At 32.6% G+C, this 21,945-nt stretch overlaps 2 protein-coding genes and 1 pseudogene across 7 annotated transcripts in view; 1 reads left to right on the top strand and 2 right to left on the bottom strand.

Moving 5' to 3' along the window:
* LOC135136931 (protein SOX-15-like) overlaps window positions 1-17,533 on the bottom strand; it is a 32,028-nt gene extending 14,495 nt beyond the window's left edge. For 3 of the 4 annotated variants that reach the window (XM_064066418.1, XM_064066419.1, XM_064066422.1), the window contains exons 1-2: window positions 17,429-17,533; window positions 17,149-17,379 (exon numbers count right to left, since the gene is read on the bottom strand). In XM_064066418.1, coding sequence (XP_063922488.1) covers window positions 17,149-17,379; window positions 17,429-17,450 — 253 coding nt within the window. In that variant the 5' untranslated portion in view covers window positions 17,451-17,533. The remainder of the gene's footprint in view (window positions 1-17,148; window positions 17,380-17,428) is intronic. The other variant, XM_064066421.1, reaches the window with a different exon arrangement.
* Window positions 9,670-9,796, top strand: LOC135137174 (U5 spliceosomal RNA; annotated as a pseudogene).
* On the bottom strand, window positions 17,509-19,408 carry LOC135136930 (E3 ubiquitin-protein ligase parkin). 3 transcript variants are annotated; one of them, XM_064066416.1, is made up of 8 exons: window positions 19,324-19,408; window positions 19,049-19,265; window positions 18,650-19,000; window positions 18,455-18,603; window positions 18,200-18,398; window positions 18,007-18,144; window positions 17,734-17,941; window positions 17,509-17,682 (listed from the first exon to the last, which is right to left on the bottom strand). In XM_064066416.1, exons 2-8 carry the CDS (start codon window positions 19,262-19,264, stop codon window positions 17,573-17,575), a joined length of 1,371 nt encoding a protein of 456 aa, XP_063922486.1. In that variant the 5' UTR covers window position 19,265; window positions 19,324-19,408; the 3' UTR covers window positions 17,509-17,572. The 3 variants fall into 3 exon arrangements, with proteins under 3 accessions (XP_063922486.1, XP_063922485.1, XP_063922487.1); XM_064066415.1 differs by having other exon boundaries at window positions 19,049-19,386; XM_064066417.1 differs by lacking the exon at window positions 17,509-17,682 and having other exon boundaries at window positions 17,804-17,964; window positions 19,049-19,389.
* Between the last annotated feature and the right edge of the window lie 2,537 nt (window positions 19,409-21,945).

The raw sequence follows: 21,945 nt of genomic DNA, 5'->3' as shown, positions 1-21,945 counted from the left end.
TTTGATTCCCGATTTTTTAGTTTCTCGATTTCCCGAATTTTAGATTTCTTAATATTTCGTTTTTGATTTTTCGATTTTCTGATGTCTCAGTTTTTCGTGTTCTTTATTTGTCAATTCTTCGATTTTTAGACTTTTCGATTTTTCAGATTCCTGATTAATTTCGCTGTTTTCCCCATTTTTAAAATTTTTCGGCTTTTCGATTTCTCGACTTCCCAATTTTTCGAACTCTTCAATTTTTCAATTTCAGAATTTTTCAATTTTTCGATATTTCAGGTTTTGATTTTCTCCATTTTTCATATTTCAATTTCCCGGTTTCTCGATTTTTTCCGACTTCGATTTCCAGACTTTTCATTTTATCGATTTTTCGATTTGCAGTTTTTCGGTTTTTCATTTTTTTTTGTTTCTTCAACTTTGCGACATGAAACATTTCTCATTTTAAAATTTTTCAGTTTTTCGATTTTCCAATTTTTCGGTGTTTCAATTTTTAGATTTTGTAAATTTTTGGTTTGGTTTAGTCACGAGTTTTCGATTTGTCGATTTTTCGATTTTGCAGTTTTCTGAATTTTTAATTTCTCAATTTTTCGACTTTTCAGTTTTTCAATCTGATTTCTCAATTTTTTAGATTTTCGATTTCCCGATTTCCCGATTCAATTCAATTTGTCGATTTTACCTCCGACTGTCGATTTTTGAATTGTTCCATATTTCAGGTTTTTGATGTTTCGATTTTTTGCATTTCGATGTTCGAATTTTTCAATTTTTTTGATTTCGATTTACCGATTTTTCAATTTTTCGACTTCAACTTACCGATTTTTTTTCGAATTTTCAGTTTTTTAATTTTTCAATGTCTCAATTTTTCGATGTTTTAACACTGCGATTTTTACTGAATAATTTAAATACCGAAATGCGAAAAATCTAAAAATCAAAAACCTGAAGTATAAAAAAAAAAATCGACAAATTGAATAATTAGGACATCGGGACATCGGAAAACTGAAAAATCGAGAAGTCGAAGTCGAAAAATTGGAAAATCGGGAAATTGAAGTCAAAAAATTGAAAAATTCAAATATTGAAGTGCAAAATATCGAAAATTCAAAAACCTGCAGTATAGAAAAATTAAAAAATCGACCATTGGGGGTAAAATGAAAAATTGACATATCGAAAACTGAAACGCCGAAAGACAAATTGAATAATTGGGAAATCGGGACATCGAAAAACTGAGAAAGCGGGAATCGAAGTCGAAACATCGAAAAATTGAGAAATTGAAAAATCGGAAAAACGAAAAAATGATAGTCGAAAAATCGACAAATTGAAAACTCGTGAATCAGCAAATCAAAAAATTACAAGATCTAAAAACTGAAACGCCCAAAAATTGGAAAATCGAAAAACTGAAAAATTTAAAAATGAAAACTCAGAAGTGTTTCGTGTCGTAAAGTGGAAGAAACACAAAAAATGGAAAACTGAAAAACTACGGAACAAAAAACTATAAAATCGGTACACGAAGAAATAAAAAAATTGTAAAAATAAAGAATAAAAAAAACCGAAACGGAAAATTGTAAACTGAAAATGTTGAGAATCGCAAAATTGAAAAATTAAAAACTAAAAACTCGAGAAATTTTAAATCGAAAAATTAGGTAATCTTCAAAATTGGAAAATCGAAAAATTGAAAAATTTTAAAATGAAAACTAGAAGTGTTTCATGTCGTAAAGTGAAGAAACAAAAAAAAATGAAAAACTGCAGATCGAAAAATCGATAAAATGAGAAATCGGGAAATCGAAGTCGAAAAATCCAAAATTAAAAAATCGGGAAATCGAAATATCGGAAAATTGAGAAATTTAAAAATGTCACAAAATCAAAAACCTGAAATATCGAAGAACTGGAAAAATCGAGAATCGAGAAATTGAAACATCAAGAAATGGAAAACTTGAAAAATTGAAAAATTCAAGAAATTGAAAAACCGATGAATCGGGAACTCGAGAAATTAAAAAATAGAAAAATCGGGAAATCAGGATATAGAAAAATTGAAAAATTAAAAGTCGGGAAATTGAAAACTGAAAAATCGCAATGTCGAAAAATTGAATTGTTGAAAAAACACAAAAAACTGAGAAATCGTAAACTCGAAGAGTCGAAAAATTAAGAAATCTGGAAGCCAGAAAGTCGAAAAATTCAAAAATTGAAAAATCGGAAAATCGGAAAGTCGGATAATGAGAGATCTGGGAACCGGAAAATTGAAAAATTGGAAAATTCGAAAAATTGAAAAATCGAAAAGTCAAAAATTTGAGAAAACGGGAAGTCGAAATCGAAAAATTCGGAAATCGGGAAATTGAAGTAAAAAAATTGAAAAATTCAAATATCGCAACGCAAATTAAATAATTAGGAAACCGGGAAATCGAAAATCCAAAAAATTGAGAAATCAAATCGAAAACTGAAAAGTTGAAAAATCCAGAAATCGAATAATTGGGAAATCGGAACATCGAAACACTGAAAAATAAAAAAATCGAAAAATCAGACAACCGAAAAATTGAAAAATTAAGATTTCGAAAACTCGGAAAGTAGAAAAATCAAGAAATCGGGAACATGTAAAGTCGTACAATCAAAAATTTGAAAAATTCGAGAATTTGAAAAATCGAAAAGTTGAAAATTTGAGAAATCGGGAAATTGAAGTGAAAAAATTGAAAAATTCAAATATCGAAGTGCAAAATATCGAAAAATCAAAAACCTGAAATATAGAAAAATACAAAATTGGACCGTCGGGGGTAAAATGAAAAATCGACAAATCGGAAACTCAAACGCCGAAAAATCGACAAATTGAATAATTGGGAAACCGGGACATCGAAAAACTGAAAAATCGAAAATTTGAGAAATCGAGAAGTCGAAGTCCAAAAACCGAAAGTCGAAAAATTGAGACATCGGGAAATTGAAGTCAAAAAATGAAAAATTCAAATATCGAAATGTAAAATATGGAAAAATCAAAAACCTGAAGTATGGAAAAATTAAAAAATCGACCATCGGCTGTAAAATTGAATAATTGGGAAATCGGGAAGTCGGAAATCCAAAAAATTGAGAAATCAAATTTAAAAACTGAAAAGTCGAAAAATCCACAAATTGAACAATTGGGAAATTGAAAAATCGGAAAAACCAAAAATGAAAAGTCGAAAAATCGACAAATTGAAAACTCGAAGTGTTTCATGTTGTAAAGTGGAAGAAACACAAAAAAATGGAAAACTGAAAAACTACAGAACAAAAAATTATCCTAATCGGTACACGAAGAAATAGAAAAATGTAAAAATACAAAATATAAAAAAAAACCGAAACGAAAAATTGTCAATTGAAAATTTACAAAAAAATGACAAAACAATTTTGAAAACATGAAAACGTTAACATGTAATTGAAAAGTGGAAAAATTCTAAAATTGAAATATCGGGAAATCGAAAAGTCGGAAAATTGAGAGATCTGGGAACCGAAAAATTGAAAAATCGGAAAGTCGAAAATTTGTGAAATCGAGAAGTTGAAATCGAAAAATTCGGAAATCGGGAAATCCAAGTCAAAAAATTGAAAAATTCAAATATCGAAACGCAAATTATGTAATTAGGAAGGAAATCGGGAAATCGAAAATCCAAAAAATTGAGAAATCAAATCGAAAAATTGAAAAGTCGAAAAATCCACAAATCGAATAATTGGGAAATCGGTACATCGAAACACTGAAAAATTAAAAAAATCGAAATATCAGACAACTGAAAAATCGAAAAATTGAAAAATCGCAATATCGAAAAATTAAGAAATCGGGAAGATGTAAAGTACAATTTATAAATTCAAAAATAGAAAAATTGAAAAATTCGAGAATTTGAAAAATCGAAAAGTTGAAAATTTTAGAAATCGGGAAATCGAAGTGAAAAAATTGAAAAATTCAAATATCGAAGTGCAAAATATCGAAAAATCAAAAACCTGAAGTATAGAAAAATTAAAAAGTCGACCATCGGCGGTAAAATTGAATAATTGGGAAATCGGGAAGTCGGAAATCCAAAAAATTGAGAAATCAAATCGAAAAATTGAAAAGTCGAAAAATCCACGAATCGAATAATTGGGAAATCGGTACATCGAAACACTGAAAAATTAAAAAAATCGAAATATCAGACAACCGAAAAATCGAAAAATTGAAAAATCGCAATATCGAAAAATTAAGAAATCGGGAAGGTGTAAAGTCGTACAATTTATAAATTCAAAAACAGAAAAATTGAAAAATTCGAGAATTTGAAAAATCGAAAAGTTGAAAATTTGAGAAATCGGGAAATCGAAGTGAAAAAATTGAAAAATTCAAATATCGAAGTGCAAAATATCGAAAAATCAAAAACCTGAAGTATAGAAAAATTAAAAAATCGACCATCGGCGGTAAAATTGAATAATTGGGAAATCGGAAGTCGGAAATCCAAAAAATTGAGAAATCAAATCTAAAAACTGAAAAGTCGAAGAATCCACAAATTGAACTGGGAAATTGAAAAATCGAAAAATTGAGAAATTGAAAAATCGGAAAAACCAAAAATGAAAAATCGAAAAATCGAAAATTGCAAACTCGAAGTGTTTCATGTTGTAAAGTGGAAGAAACACAAAAAAATGGAAAACTGAAAAACTACAGAACAAAAAATTATAAAATCGGTACACGAAGAAATAAAAAAATTGTAAAAATAAAGAAAAAAAAAACCGAAACGAAAAATTGAAAATTGAAAACATACAAAAAAATTAAACAATTTTGAAAACATGAAAAATCGAGTAAATGAAAACATTAATATGTAGTTGAAAAGTGGAAAAATTCTAAAATCTTAAAATTGAAAAAGTGAAAATATTTTAAAATTATTATTATTATTACATACTTATTTAAAATAAAAACTAGAAATTGTGCAAATCAAAAATTGGAGAAACGAAAAATTGAAACTTGAAAAAACCAAAAATTGAAAAAATTAAGAAAACAAAAAAACTGAAACGAAAAATTGGAAACCGAAAAACTGAAGAAACGAAAAATTGATAAAATTGAAATTGAGAAAACAAAAAATTACAAAATCGAAAAATTGTAAAAACAAATAAAATAAAAAACCGAAAAGAAAAATTGCAAATGAAAATTTCAAGAATCGAAAATTGCAAAATCTGAACATTGAAAAAATGAGAAAAATGAAAAATTGAAAGAATTACAATTGAAAAAAACCAAAAATGATAAAAACTTAAAAACTCGAAAAACTGAAGAAATAAAACAAAAATAAAAATTGAAAAATTGAAAAATTCAAGTCAAAAAAGTACAATTTTTTTTAATAATTTTTCAAAGAAGCGAGATTTGTTGGTCGCGGAAAATTCCGTCCGAATAACCTTCGACCAATTTTTTTAAGCGATGGCCAGCGCCCGGATTCAGCGGAACCGGTTGCAAACGTGTAAATTACGGGAAAGCGGAAAATCATGACACTTGGATTTTTTTGCTTATTTCGCATAAAGCGGAACTACGAAATTGGACGGGAAACAACTAACCGGAAATCTATCGGGAATTCAAATGAAGTTTCACGAACCCGAAAAACTGAGACATCAGAAAATCGAGAAACTGAAAAATCGAAAAGTTGAAAAATCGGGAATCAAAAAATCGAAACATCAAGAAAAGGAAAACTTGAAAAATTGAAAACCCGAAAAATTGGAAGTGGGGAAATCGGAAAGCCGAAATATAGAGAAATTGGAAAACCGGAAAATCGAAAAATTTAAAAATTCGAGAAATTGATAAATCGAAGAGTCGGGAAATTAAAGAATCGAGACATCGGGGAATCGAGATATTGAAAAATTAAAAATCGTGAAATTGAAAAATCTAAATGTCGAAAAAATTAATAAATCCGAAACTCGGGAAATCGAGAAATTAGGAGATTGAAAAGTCCAGAAACAGAGAAAACGAAAAATATTGAAGTCGGGAAATCGAGAATCAAGAGATCGAAAAATTGAAAAAATCGGTAAACTGGGAAGTCTAAAAACTGACGAACTGATAAATCGAGAAATTGAAAAATTGGGAAAACGAAAACTCGAAAAATTGGGAGATGGAGAAATCGAAAAGCCGAAAAATAGAGAAATTGGGGAACCGGAAAATCGAAAAATCGTAAAAATTCGAGAAATTGATAAATCGAAGAGTCGAGGAATGAAAAAATTCGGGAAATTGATAAATCGAAGAGTCGAAGACTTAAAAAATCGGGAAATCGGGGTATTGGAAAATTGAAAAATAAAAAATCGTGAAACCAAAAGATCGAAAAATTTAGAAATCTTGAAATCGAAAAATCGAGAAATTGAAACTGGAAAAATTTTAAAATCTAAATGTCGGAAAAATTAATACTTAAATCGTAAACTCGGGAAATCGAGAAATCAGGAGATCGAAAAATTGAAAAATCGCAGTGTTAAAAATTCGAAAAATTGAGACATTGAAAAATTAAAAAACTGAAAATTCGAAAAAAATCGGCAAGTTGAAGTCGAAAATTTGAAAAATCGGTAAATCGAAGTCAAAAAATTGAAAAATTCGAACATCGAAATGCAAAAAATCGAAACATCAAAAACCTGAAATGTGGAACAATTCAAAAATCGACAGTCGGAGGTAAAATCGACAAATTGAATTGAATAATTGGGAAATCGGGAAATCGAAAATCTAAAAAATTGAGAAATCAGATTGAAAAACTGAAAAGTCGAAGAATTGAGAAATTAAAAATTCAGAAAACTGCAAAGTCGACAAATCGAAAACTCGTGACTAAACCAAACCAAAAATTTACAAAAAATAAAAATCGAAAAACTGAAAAATTTTAAAATGAAAACTTGAAATGTTTCATGTCGCAAAGTTGAAGAAACAAGAAAAACTGAAAAACTGCAAATCGAAAAATCGATAAAATGAAAAGTCTGGAAATCGAAGTCGGAAAAAATCGAGAAACCGGGAAATTGAAATATGAAAAATGGAGAAAATCAGAACCTGAAATATCGAAAAATTGAAAAATTCGTGAAATTGAAAAATCGAAGAGTTCGAAAAATTGGGACGTTGGGAAATCGAAAAACCAAAAAATTTTAAAAATGCGGAAACTGAAAAACAGCGAAATTAATCAGAAATATGAAAAATCGAAAAGTCTAAAAATCGAAAAATTGAAAAATAAAGAACCCGAAAAACTGAGACATCAGAAAATCGAGAAACTGAAAAATCGAAAAGTTGAAAAATCGGGAATCAAAAAATCGAAACATCAAGAAAAGGAAAACTTGAAAAATTGAAAACCCGAAAAATTGGAAGTGGGGAAATCGGAAAGCCGAAATATAGAGAAATTGGAAAACCCGAAAATCGAAAAATTTAAAAATTCGAGAAATTGATAAATCGAAGAGTCGGGAAATTAAAGAATCGAGACATCGGGGAATCGAGATATTGAAAAATTAAAAATCGTGAAATTGAAAAATCTAAATGTCGAAAAAATTAATAAATCATAAACTCGGGAAATCGAGAAATTAGGAGATTACATACTTATTTAAAATAAAAACTAGAAATTGTGCAAATCAAAAATTGGAGAAACGAAAAATTGAAAATCGAAAAAACCAAAAATTGAAAAAATAAAGAAATAAAAAACTGAAACGAAAAATTGGAAACCGAAAAACTGAAGAGACGAAAATTTGATAAAATTGAAATTGAGAAAACAAAAAATTATAAAATCGAAAAATTGTAAAAATAAATTAAATAAAAAACCGAAAATAAAAATTGCAAATGAAAAGTTCAAGAGTTGAAAAATTTAAAATGCTGAAAACACGAGATATGTTAAATCGAAAAATTGCAAAATCTAAAAATTGAAGAAATGAGTAAAATGAAAAATTCAAAATTCGCAGATCGAAAAAGCAAAAAAAAACAAAAAACGATAAAAACTTAAAAACTCGAAAACTGAAAATCGAAAAACTGAAGAAATAAAAAAAAATAAAAATTGGAAAATTCAAGTCAAAAAAGCACATTTTTTTATAATTTTTCAAAGAAGCGTGATTTGTTGTTCGAGGAAAGTTCCGTCCAAATAACCTTCGACCAATTTTTTTAAGCGATGGCCAGCGCCCGGATTCAGCGGAACCGGTTGCAAACGTGTAAATTATGGGAAAGCGGAAAATCATGACACTTGGATTTTTTTTGCTTATTTCGCATAAAGCGGAACTACGAAATTGGACGGGAAACAACTAACCGGAAATCTATCGGGAATTCATATGAAGTTTCACGCCCCTGAATTCTGGCAACACAGAATACATTATGTATTCTCTCGGATGCGGATGGTTCATGGCCGAATAAATCAAAATATTCGTATTATTTTCTTGTTCAAGTTATCGGTTATTCAGATTTTTCCGTTTTTATAGAATTTTTAACTCACAATATAGTTACGCAAAAACGATGAGTTTTAGCCCGTAATTACACCCAGTGAAAATTATCATCGTCAGTAAAATTAACACTAAAATTTGAACCAAAAAGATTTTTCTCCTTGTAACTTTCCCCATCTCCCCATTTTCTTCCCTCGCTCGCCAACAAGACAATTCCGATCGCCGATGCATTACCCTGCCTCATTACCCCGGCCCCTCCCGCCGCCCGCCGTCGCCCACTCGATACGCGACCGGTCGATTCCGGGTAATCCACACATGCCCCGTGCAACCGGAACGTTCCACCGGAGCGCCGCTTCCAAGGAAGAAAAAATCGCCGAGGGCGCGTCCTCGATCCTCCTTCCTGCGAAGAAACCCTTGCTGGCGCCAGGAAATTAGGCCGCTTCGTCGCCTGATTATTTCGCGCGGAGGTGACGCGATCGAAGGCGAGGCAAAAAAGCCGAGGAAAGGAAAAGGACGAGCGGGAGCGAAAAAAGCGAAGCGACATAACGATCACCTCGCATAATCGGATTTGAGACGCGGCTTCTAGAATTTCCCACCGGACCTGCGCCAGGGCGACGCTTTCCACCGACTTGGAGGGCTTCAATTGATTTGCATCAATTTGCGGGCGGGGCGGTGCAAGGGGCTTTTTGGAAAACGGGGGTGGAAGTGCAGGGATAGTGAGACGCGGGAAAGTGGCGGGTGGGTGGGGGGGCGGAAAAATTTTGCTCTTGAACATGCGGGGAAGGGGTTGACTTGGGTCGCGGAAAAATACGCTGGTTGAGAGGTTTTTGTCAACGAAAGTCATAAAGTAAAAAAAATATTAGTTTTACAAAAATCGCACAATAATAAAAAATAATAATTGTTATACGTACGAAAAAAAACTTAAACCAATTTTTGAAAATAGTAAAAGTTTTAAAGTCCTGTTTAAATGAGCAAAAAATCTCGAAACTAATTTCATCATTTTTCAGCAGCAACAAGTGCATGTATTTACAAACATAAAGCAAGTTTATGTCTTCATTTAAAATAATAATCTAGATGGCTGCTCGCACAAATCCGACAAATACTTTGTCTCAGACTTTACATTAGTACTAGTACGCTTTGTCTTAATTCAAAGTGTGGAATATTTTCATGGCATGTGCGTTCATAGTTTGAACAGATTTCATCACATGACACTATGTTTGTTTGAGAGTGTATCGATTGGAAGCCGGTGAGTAGTCACAAAAGCTCCCGACAGAGGTCGCGCTGACCTAAAACTGACGTGAGGTTGGCGCCCCACTCCTAATAACTAGCGACTGGAGGTTTTCATCGTCACTCTGGTTTCCCTTCAAAGCGAATAAATCTTTCGCCTTTTACTAAAGATTTCCGTGGAGGGGAACAATACAAATGAGTCTATGACCAATTTTTTGCAGCCCGGTTGGATTCTTCTGACTGGGCGATAAAGTAATCCAAACAAAATGCTTACGCTAAAGCGAACTTTATTGAGACGTTACTTATGGATCAAATTAGCATTCATAAACGAAAGTCCAATGAACTCTGTGTACACAGAGCCCAAAAGGACTCTTAGGGGTCAATTCCAAGTTGGTGGCGCAAGTCAGTGGTGCAGCGCAACTTTATAATGCTAATTTGGGTATCAAATGCTGGTTGCTAGGGGTGACGGAATAAACAAGCGCAATTTTTCGAGATAAATTGCGCCAACTTGCACTGCCTACTAGAGGTGCCGCAACTCCATGGTGCAAATTTCAATGGAAAATTTCAATTTATCTCGAAAAATTGCGCTTGTTTATTCCGTCACCCCTAGCAACCAGCATTTGATACCCAAATTAGCATTATAAAGTTGCGCTGCACCACTGACTTGCGCCATCAACTTGGAATTGGCCCCTCAGTAATTAAATAGCCCGTCAAACTAAAGTACTACTTTGAGTCCTTTATAGGCCTACTAAAATTAAAAAAGAAAATCCTCCTGTCTGAATAGAGTTTAAAAAATGTTCTTGTTATTAATTTATTCGAAATTTGTTGTAGAATTGTTATAAAAATAAAATAAATTAGCCAATAAGTAATTAAGTATGACCTTAAATGTGAACTCAGTTGGCGCTGGAAGTTCTCATCATCTAAATTGACGTCACGAGGACTACGTCAGCTAAAAATCCAGCGCCAACTGACGATTTTGTCCAAGGTGTCATTTACGGCATGCTAATTTGTCCGTGGCCAACTTTCATTTTTTTTTTTTATCAAAGAGAACGTGATTTTGAGTAATTTAAGGCGACAATTTTGTCTTATATAAGGAATATCATGTAGATAGTAAAAAAAATTGTCTTAATCACCCCCCTAAAAAATTGATGACGTCACCTCAAAATTTTACTGAATAAATCCTGCTTTATCGCTGCATTAATATTTTTTAGATTTGCTTATACAGGTGTCTCAAAAAAATTAATGACTGAGTCAGGTTATTTTATTGATTCAATCAAGTATTGTAAAACTGGGTAGTTTGAAATCTTGCAAACGTTTTAAAGTTATTGTAAGAGAAATTAAAAAAATAGAAAAATCGAGAAATCGGGATATCGAAAAACTGAGATAGAAAATCGAAAAGTCAAAAAATCGAGAATAGGAAAAATTGAAAACTCGAAAAATTGGGAAATGGGGAAATCGAAAAACCGAAAAATCGAAAAATTGTAAAATTCGAGAAATCGATAATCGAAAAGTCCAGAAATTAAAAAATCGGGATATTGGAAACTTGAAGAATTAAAAATCGTGAAACCAAAAGGTCGAAAAATCGAAAATGGAAAAATTTTAAAATCTACATGTCGAAAAAATTAATAAATCGTAAACTCGGGAAACCGAGAAAACAGGAGGTTGAAAAGTCCAGAAGCCGAGAAAACGAAAAATAAATCGAGAATCAAATTGAAATTCGCAGTGTTAAAAAATCGAAAAATTGAGACACTGAAAATTAAAAAAACTGAAAAGTCGAAAAATCCATCAATTGGAAAAACGGAACATCGAAAAACTGAGAAATCCAAAATTCCGTAATTTGAGGAATCGGGAAATCGAAGTCGAAAACTCGACAAATCGAAAAATAAATCGTGAAATAGCAAATCAAAAAAATACAAAATCTAAAAATTGAAGCGCGCAAAAATTGGAAAATCGAAAAACTGAAAGATTTAAAAATGAAAACTCGAAGAGTTCCATGTCGTAAAGTTGAAGAAACAAAAAAAAATGAAAAACTGAAAAACTGCAAATCGAAAAATCGATAAAATTAAAAATCTGGAAATCGAAGTCGAAAAAAAATCAACAAATCGGGAAATTCAAAAATGTCGAAAAATCAAAAACCTGAACTATCGAAAAATTGAAAAATAGAAGAGTTCGAAAAATTGAGAAGTCGTGAAATCGAAAACCCGGAAAATTTTTAAAATAGGCAAATTGAAAAACAGCGAAATCGAAAAATCAAAAATCAAAAACGGAATATTAAGAAATCTAAAATTCGGGAAATCGAGAAATCACGTGATCGCAAACTCGGAAGTTGAAAAATCAAAAATCGAGAAACTGAAAAATCGAAAAGTTGAAAAATCGGGAACCAAAAAATCGAAACATCAAGAAAAGGAAAACTTGAAAAATTGAAAACCCGAAAAATTGGGAAACCGGGAAATGAAAAATTGTAAAAATTCCAGGAATTGATAAATCGAAGAGTCGGAAAATTAAAAAATCGAGACATCGGGGAATCGGGAAATTGAAAAATTAAAAATCGTGAAACCGAAAGGTCGAAAAATTAAACAATCTGAAAATTGAAAAATAAAGAAATCGAAAAATTTAGAAATCGTGAAATCGAAAGATCTAAATGTCGAAAAAATTAATAAATCGTAAACTCGGGAAATCGAGAAATTAGGAGAATGAAAAGTCCAGAAACAGAGAAAACGAAAAATATTGAAGTCGGGAAATCGAGAATCAAGAGATCGAAAAATTGAAAAAATCGGTAAACTGGGAAGTCTAAAAACTGACGAACTGATAAATCGAGAAATTGAAAAATTGGGAAAACGAAAACTCGAAAAATTGGGAGATGGAGAAATCGAAAAGCCGCAAAATAGAGAAATTGGGGAACCGGAAAATCGAAAAATCGTAAAAATTCGAGAAATTGATAAATCGAAGAGTCGAGGAATGAAAAAATCGAGATATCGAGAAATCGGGATATCGAAAAATTTGAAAAATTCGGGAAATTGATAAATCGAAGAGTCGAAGACTTAAAAAATCGGGAAATCGGGGTATTGGAAAATTGAAAAATAAAAAATCGTGAAACCAAAAGATCGAAAAATTTAGAAATCGTGAAATCGAAAAATCGAGAAATTGAAACTGGAAAAATTTTAAAATCTAAATGTCGGAAAAATTAATACTTGAATCGTAAACTCAGGAAATCGAGAAATCAGGAGATCGAAAAATTGAAAAATCGCAGTGTTAAAAAATCGAAAAATTGAGACATTGAAAAATTAAAAAACTGAAAATTCGAAAAAAAATCGGTAAGTTGAAGTCGAAAAATTGAAAAATCGGTAAATCGAAGTCAAAAAATTGAAAAATTCGAACATCGAAATGCAAAAAATCGAAACATCAAAAACCCGAAATATGGAACAATTCAAAAATCGACAGTCGGAGGTAAAATCGACAAATTGAATTGAATAATTGGGAAATCGGGAAATCGAAAATTTAAAAAATTGAGAAATCAGATTGAAAAACTGAAAAGTCGAAAAATTGAGAAATTAAAAATTCAGAAAACTGCAAAATCGAAAAATCGACAAGTCGAAAACTCGTGACGAAACCAAACCAAAAATTTACAAAATCTAAAAATTGAAACACCGAAAAATTGGAAAATCGAAAAACTGAAAAATTTTAAAATGAAAACTTGAAATGTTTCATGTCACAAAGTTGAAGAAACAAAAAAAAATGAAAAACTGAAAAACTGCAAATCGAAAAATCGATAAAATGAAAAGTCTGGAAATCGAAGTCGGAAAAAATCGAGAAACCGGGAAATTGAAATATGAAAAATGGATAAAATCAAAACCTGAAATATCGAAAAATTGAAAAATTCGTGAAATTGAAAAATCGAAGAGTTCGAAAAGTTCAGTCGGGAAATCGAAAAGCCGAAAATTTTAAAAATGGGGAAACTGAAAAACAGCGAAATTAATCAGAAATCTGAAAAATCGAAACATTGAAAAATAAAGAACCCGAAAAACTGAGACATCAGAAAATCGAAAAATCAAAAACGAAATATTAGAAATCTAAAATTCGGGAAATCGAGAAACTGAAAAATCGAAAAGTTGAAAAATCGGGAATCAAAAAATCGAAACATCAAGAAAAGGAAAACTTGAAAAATTGAAAACCCGAAAAATTGGAAGTGGGGAAATCGGAAAGCCGAAATATAGAGAAATTGGAAAACCGGAAAATCGAAAAATTGTAAAAATTCGAGGAATTGATAAATCGAAGAGTCGAGAAATTAAGGAATCGAGACATCGGGGAATCGAGATATTGAAAAATTAAAAATCGTGAAACCGAAAGGTCGCAAAATTAAACAATCTGAAAATTCAAAAATAGAGAAATCGAAAAATTTAGAAATCGTGAAATTGAAAAATTTAAATGTCGAAAAAATTAATAAATCGTAAACTGGGGAAATCGAGAAATTAGGAGATTGAAAAGTCCAGAAACAGAGAAAACGAAAAATATTGAAGTCGGGAAATCGAGAATCAAGACATCGAAAAATTAAAAAAATCGGTAAACTGGGAAGTCTAAAAACTGACGAACTGATAAATCGAGAAATTGAAAAACTGGGAAAACGAAAACTCGAAAAATTCGAGAAATTGATAAATCGAAAAGTCGAGGAATGAAAAAATCGAGATATCGAGAAATCAGGATACTGAAAAATTGAAAAGTTAAAAATCGTGAAACCGAATGGTGAAATCGAAAAGTCGAGCAATTGAGAAACTGGAAATGGAAAAATTTTAAAATATGATCTGACGAAAAAACGAATAAATCGTAAACTCAGGAAATCGAGAATCAAGAGATCGAAAAATTGAAAAATCGCAGTGTTAAAAAATCGAAAAATTTAGAAATCGAAAACGCGGGAAATCGAGAAATCAGGAGAGGACTCGGAAAGTCGAAAAATTGAAAAACTGAAAAGTTGAAAATTTGAGAAATCGGGAAGCGAAATCGAAAAACTCTGAAGCCGAAAAACCGCGAAGTCGAAGTTGAAAAACCGAGAAATTGAAAAATTGAGAAATCGGAAATCGAAGTCGAAACATTGCAAAATTCAAATATCGAAATGCAAAAAATCGAAAAATCAAAAACCTGAAATATAGAACAATTTAAAAATCGGGAAATTGAATAATTGGGAAATCGGGAAACCGAAAATCAAATCGAAAAACTGAACAGTCGAAAAATCCACAAATCGAATAATTGTTGGGAAATCGGCGGGACATCGAAAAACTGAAAAATCGGGAAATTGAAAAATCGAAAAGTCGAAAAATCGATAAATCGAAAAGTCGTGAAATAGCAAATCAAAAAATTGCAAAATCTAAAAATTGAAACGCCCAAAATTTGAAAATCGAAAAACTGAAAAATTGAAAAAACAAAAAATTATAACATCGGTACACCGAAAAATTGTAAATTGAAAATTTGAAGAAATTAAAATCGCAAAATGGAAAAATTATAAATTGAAAACTAGAGAAATTTTAAAACGGAAAATTATGGAATCACCAAAATTGTAAAGTCGAAAAACTGTAACCTTGGAAGATCGAAAAATTGAAAAATCGAGAAATTTGAAAGTTAAAAATCGAATAATTGAAAACGTTTAAAAATTCAATAATTGAAAAAATGAAAAAAAATTCTAAAATCGTAAAATTGAAAAGGCTTTTTTTTAATTATAATTATTATTATTATTACATATTTAAAATCAAAAATACAGCAAGTCAAAAATTGGAGAAACGAAAATTTGAAAATCGAAAAAACCAAACATTGAAAAATTTCACATAGAAAAAAAGAGAAATTATAAAATGAAAACATTGAAAAACCGAAAAATTGAAAAAATTAAGAAAATAAAAAACCGGAAAGAAAAATTCCAGATCAAAAAATAGACAACTCGTGAAACCGCAAATCTAAGAATTGAAACATCCAAAAATCCAAAAATCGAAAAATTATTGAAAAGTTTAAAAATAAATCGAGGTCGAAAAATTCAAATATCGAAATGCAAAAATCAAAAACTTGAAATATAGAACAATTCAAAAATCGACAGTCGGGGGAAATTGAGAAATCAAAGCCAAAAACTGAAAAGTCGAAAAATCCATAAATCGAATAATTGGGAAATCGGGACCTCGAAAAATTGAAAAATCGGGAAATCGAAGTCGAACATCGAAAAATTGAAAAATTAAAAAATCGAAAAACTGAAAAGTCGAAAATTCGTAAAATAGTAAATGAAAAAATTACAAAATGCAAAATATAAAGAGTTTTTACTTGTGATTTATTATTGCATTCATATTTCTAGATTTGCTTATACACGTGGGTCAAAGAAAATTAATGAATTAGTCGCTTTACTTTATTGATTAAATCAGAAACGGCCCAGTCCATTTTCCCAGAAAATTTTGGAAATACGGTACTGTTATTTTTCAATTTCCATTTAACACTAAATAAATTAAGTCAGTGAAAGGAAGAAAGGAGGTGGGCGGAGCTAAATTTAGTTTTTTTCTAGTTTTACGAGCAAGCAGTGGCCACGCCTACCCATCCCTTCTTCGTTCCAGTGACCACTCTTAATATTGTTCAGTCCTATCTTAACAAGTTTTAGCCTCACCCACCCACCCTTTTTTTTCTTAGAGGATATGTCATTTACCAAAATCAGTCTTATCTTAACAAGTTCTACTACTACTACGCATGTGCTCCTTAAAGAATTAAAGAATTACCCAATTAGTACTTAAGTATGAGTTAAATGTACACTTAAGTACACTTAATTCTTATATTTTATTATTAATCAGTTGGCGTTGGAACTTCTTGCCTAAACTGACATCACGACAAATGAATACGTCAACTAAATCCAGCGCCAACTGACGATCGTACTTGAAGTGTCATTAAACCCAACCATGTACTGATTTCACAATAAACTTCCAAAGTGACATCTGTTGTCACTTCAAAACCAACTTCAACCGAATTTATTACTTGACAATCTTGACATATATAACCCGAAACACCCCTGAATTGAAACGAACCAACATAAATCCAAACTGAGCTCGAACTCTTTGACATTAACACCCCAAATCGGTGACCGTGCGCCACTGCCGGTCATTCAGCTAGCCCTCAGGAATCGATATCCCACATCTTGTTAATAGCAAAAACGGAGCTCCAGAAATGTCTTAGAGGTCAAGGATTGCAGCCGGATCTAGTGCTACATTTAACTACTCCGAATCAACAGTTAATGGAAAGAACTGAAACCAGACAACAATGTTACAAACAAAGACAATATTAAATTAAAAGAATAATAATTTTTGATTATTTGTAATCAAACACTAAGGGTAGTTACAATAAGGGATCACAGAGGGCGCACGACGTAAGCATTCCCGACACAGTGTCTACCCTCTGGTAATAACCTCCAACTCCGACTATTCAACTCACAGACAGACACGGAAACCTGTATAAAGATAGAACTTCCCTTGTCTTTTTTAAATTCAAAAAGACAGACCAATTTTTGGAAGCCCGGTTGGACTAGTTCTGACTGGGCAATACTAAAATTCAAACAAAGTAATAACTAGTTGTCCTTGTAATAAATACCTGGATACTCCCTCTTGTGTTGTAGCCCAATCGCCTTCGCCCGATCGAAAAACCTCTTCCTCTCCTCCTCGTCCAGGCACTTCCAGCCGCTCCCCAAGCGCTTACTGATGTCCTTATTCGACTCCGTGGGGTACAATTGCGACATTTTCTTCCTGTTCTCGTTCGCGTACAACATAAAGGCATTAGGGGGCCTGGGGATCCTCGCCCTCTCTCTGTTCGCGTCGCAGAACTCTGAGGAAGCCCCGACTAAAAATCCCTCGAACGATTGGGTCAGAAATACCTCGTTTTATGCAGAAGTTCATCCTCTTCGAATCGCAACAATCTGGCAAGACGTTTGTTGACGGGATTATTTAAACAAAGTTCGTTTCCACGACATTTATTAATTATTACAACTTGATTCTTAAAGTATGGATGGATGGATGGTTTAGCCGAACCAGTGGCTGCCCATGCAGTCGCGGGTCCACGCGGTTTGGCACACCCAACACCAATGGTACTCGCAGCCGGCGCGGGTGCACACCATGTGCATGCAACCACCTAAAAATGGAAAATGGGATAATTGGACTTCATTTAATTGTGGACTTGTACCATCTCGCTCTGTGGGTGTTCTGCACTTAGGGCATGGTTTAGTTAGGACTTTGATGGCAACCTTGGAGGCTTCGTCCCATCGGGCTTCGGCAGCCCGAGCTGGGTCTACGTTATAGGAACAATCGGCGTTATTTGTACTATTTACGTCTTCTGATATGTGGCATTCCCCTATGTGGTAGCCCTGGAGGCAAAGGCGGCAGAAAACGTACTGAAACATACAAGTTGGCAGCACTGACGCAGTTGGTAGTAAATGGTATTAAATGTGTCACTCACCCCACAGCCACTAATACACGTAATTTTAGTGCATTCTGGATCAGCCAAAATGCCCATTCCACAGCCAGGTTGAGGGCAGAGGACCCCTCCAGACCTCAGTACGAACTCTTCAGTCGCAAACCTCTGATATTGCACATACTATAAATAAAATTTCCAAAAATAAAATTAAGTCACAGATATAGTGAAAACATACTTGATTCTCAGACAACAAACGAAAATGATGTATCTCTTTAATAAATGAATCGGGACACCCAGCTGGACATGCCAACGTGTACCCAAACTCCGGGTGCTGCCAGAACTGCCGCTCGCGCAAGCGCGTTGAACAATACTGCCGGAAACAATCCAAACAAGTAACATGTCCCCCTTCACACGGAAAAACAAAGACTAGGTCGCTGAAACCCCCACAATGTCAACTAATCAAAAAAAAAAAAAAAAACAACCCACTCACTTAACATCAGCACAGGCCAAACAAGGCACATCTTTCAAATTCGGCCGAATCAGGTACAAAGGCACGGCTTCGTCGTCCTCCCCCAGCGACGTGTGTTCCGAACACTTGAAATAAAAATCCGCAAACGTGGGTTCCCGGTTATCCAAAATCTACAACCAAATTTAGTTTGACACCAAACTCGAACAAAATACATACATCTGCGCAAAACTCGGCCCCATTTTCACACAACCCCGTAATTTGCTTCGGCTCTAGAACGTCCGTCCAGTTTTGAGGGTCCGCGTGCACGGTGAAAGCCCCCGATTTACAAAAATGACACCTCACGCGCAGTTTCCCGTTTTTCAGACCCTTACAAGTGGGGCAGTAGACGAAAAAGTGGACTTTGGTGCCGCTGGGGGGCTGCGTGTCGTCGTTGGAAAAGCTGCGGTCGTTTAAAGTCTCGCAAAGCGGTTTGCCTTCGTCGCTCTCTTCGATCAAGGGGCTCACTGGGGGCGGTTTTTTCGTGATTTTTATAGCGTGGAGGGTGCTTTGTTGGCCTAGGTCGCACTCCTGGAACATTACGTGACTAACACTACGACTAGTGGGGGACAGACTTACTGAAATGGTGATGGAGTCCCCCAGTTCTTTACCTGCAAAGATTATTTTCACTTCGCCTGGGTCCAAGCCGAGTTGGGGGGCCACCAACTCTTTCACGTTTTTGATGTCCCAGGTGGGGTCCAAATCCACCGAGAGAGTGTTTCCGGTGTTTGTTTTGATGTAGATGCTCAGAGAATTGCCGATTTTTTTCTTACTAAATGATAGGAACTGTAGCATCCTATGTAAAATGTTTTTAAGTGCGTTAATAATAAAACTCATTGTTTAACAATAGCAACCTTGTCCCCCCTCACAGATACGGGTTATTTTTAGCGATAAACATTCTCGGGCGACGTAACCCTACTTTCGTACAGTGTTGCCAACCTTTGTAATGGCGAATTCCCTACATGGACGATAAAAATTCCCTTTTCAGCCTCAAAATTCTCTTTTGCATATAGGTACCTACCTATTACTACCATTACAAATTGATAAAATTTCTCTGGGATCAAGAAAACACTTAATCTACTAATTTCCTCCCCAAAAACAACGCTCCTTTCTTTTTAACTTCTTTTAATAATAATAATATAGTAAACAAACACTATAATTTCAAAATTGACAAGACAAAGTAACAAAAATATAGTTCTATAATTACAGTACAAATAAAGGACAAAAATCCAGCCTCTTTATCAGTGTTTAAATGAATACATTGCAACATTATGTAACTGGATGGCCTTGTGTTATTGGATACTTAACAACATCCAGTTCTGTTGCCTGCAAAAAGCTCCTAAAAACAGCAACAGCGTTTAAAGAACTCTCCCCAATCCTGTTTCTTTTTTTGGTCTTGTCAATGACAAGTTGACCTACGTTTTACATTTAGTACATTTTGTCTACTCTTGACCTCAACACACAACCAAGACCTACCAAACTATGTTGCTCTTTTCTAAGCTGAAAAAATAATGATTTATCAATTTTCACATTTTCTTTGCTGCGTTGTCAGCGTACTTAAGAATGCTTCTAAAATTCCCCAAAATTGGCGACTTTTGTCAAAAAATTCCCTTTTTCCCTTTCTTATCCTAAAATTCCCTTAAAAGGGAAAATTCCCTGCAGTTGGCAACACTGCTTTCGTAGGGGGTTAGCGGCGTTAGGTTGGTATTACCATAGATTAATTTAGATGCGACAGTCTGATTTTGCAAAACCACTCTTATTGACATTGGAGTCCTCAACCGTCAAAGGCAAGCGCCAAATTTAAATAGTCGATGCCAATAATGATTATACATATTTCGTTTAACTAAGAATTAATTCTTTATTTGTGTTTTATACTAGCAAAACGTCTTAAATTAAGAATATTGTTGAAATCGTAATAACCCAATGGATTTTTTTCAGGAAAATGTTTTGGAAACACTGTGTTCTATTTTGTATGAATTTTTAAATGTTTTTAGTGACAATTTTTGCGGTTGTTTTCAATACACTGTATGATATTGACAGTGAGAAAAAAAATGAAAAATTAAAATAATCGAAAATTTGAAAAATCGAGAAACCTAATGATCGAAAAATCGAAACCTTAAAAAATCGTAAAACCGAAACATTGAAAAATCGAAATATCGAAGAACTGAAAATCGAAAAATGTAAAATTCAAAAATCTAAAATTTAGAAATCGAATAACGAAAAATTGAGAAATCGAAACTCCCAAATTTAAAAAGTCGGATAACTGAAAAATCGAAACATCGAAAAACCGAGAAATCGAAAAATCAAAAGATCAAGAAATCATGGAGTCGAAAAGTCGAAGAATTGAGAAACCGAAATAGGCCAAAATCGAAAAATCGAAAAGTTAAAAATTGAACAATTTATAAATTGACAATCAAAATATCGGAAAATCCAAATCTCGATAAATCGAGAAATCAAAAAACTTAAAATTCGAAAAATTGAAAAATTGAGAGATTGAATGATCAAAAGAACGAGAAATCGAAAAGTGATGAAGTCGAAAAATTTAAAAATAGAGAAATCGACAAACAAAAAGTTAAAAGTTGAAAAAATGGAAAACTGGAAAAAATGAGAAACCGAAATAGGCCAAAATAAAAAATTGAAAAACTGATAAATCGAAAACCTGAACAATCAAATCTAGATAAATCGGGAATGAATAATTAACAAATCGAAAAATTGAAAAACAGAACATCTAAAACCAGGAAGTCGAAAAATCGAAAGACTGAGAAATTGAAAAACTAAAATGTCAAAAGATTGAACAATTTAAAATTTAGAAATCCAAAAATTGAAAAATCGAAAAATAAAACACATCGAAAAATCCAGAAGTCAAAAACAGAAAAACCGAAGAATTGAAATATTGAAAAATCCTAAACTAAAATATCTAAAAACTGAAAAATCGAAAAATCAAAAAAGTGAAATCGAAAAATAGAAACCTTAAAAAAATCGAAAAATTGAAAAATCAAAAACCTGAAAAATCAAAAAATTAAAGAATTGAAGAACAGAAAAATCGAAACACTCGAAGGTCAAGAAATGGGAAAATCAAAACATCGATTAATTGAAAAATCTAAAAATTGAGAATTTATAAAAGTCAAATTTGAAAAATTAAAAAATCGAAAATTTGACAAAATTACAATTGAAAAACAGAAAATCTAAAACCGGGTAGTCGAAAAATCAAAAGATTAAGAAATGGAAACATTCGAAAACTTGAAAAATTGAAATATCGCAGAACTGAAATGAAAAATCGAGAAATCGAAAAATTTAAAACTTTAAAAATTAAAAAATCGAAAATTTAAAAATCGAAAAAGTAAAAAAGTTGACACATCGAAAAATCCAGGAGTCAAAAATCGAAAAGTAGAAGAATCAAAATATTGAAAAATCCCAAAACTGAGATATCGAAAAACTGAAAAATGAAAGAAAAACTGAAAAATGGGAAAACCTGA

This window comes from Zophobas morio, unplaced genomic scaffold (genome assembly GCF_036711695.1).
Source record: "Zophobas morio isolate AGI-343-1 ecotype UQ-CSIRO unplaced genomic scaffold, CSIRO_AGI_Zmor_V1 ptg000028l, whole genome shotgun sequence".
NCBI classification, from domain to species: Eukaryota; Metazoa; Arthropoda; class Insecta; order Coleoptera; family Tenebrionidae; genus Zophobas; species Zophobas morio.
Note: the sequence above shows the minus strand (reverse complement) of the source record. Positions and strands in the feature narration are given on the sequence as shown.

Bases quoted from the DNA above. Each gene is read 5' to 3' on its own strand.
- LOC135136930 (XM_064066415.1), bottom strand. From the start codon at position 19,306: ATGAGTTTTATTATTAACGCACTTAAAAACATTTTACATAGGATGCTA. The intron at 18,399-18,454 runs GTGAGTGGGTTG...TGGGGGTTTCAG, and splicing joins TTGGCCTGTGCTGATGTTAA to CGACCTAGTCTTTGTTTTTC. The intron at 17,683-17,733 runs GTACAAGTCCAC...TTCCATTTTTAG, and splicing joins AACACCCACAGAGCGAGATG to GTGGTTGCATGCACATGGTG.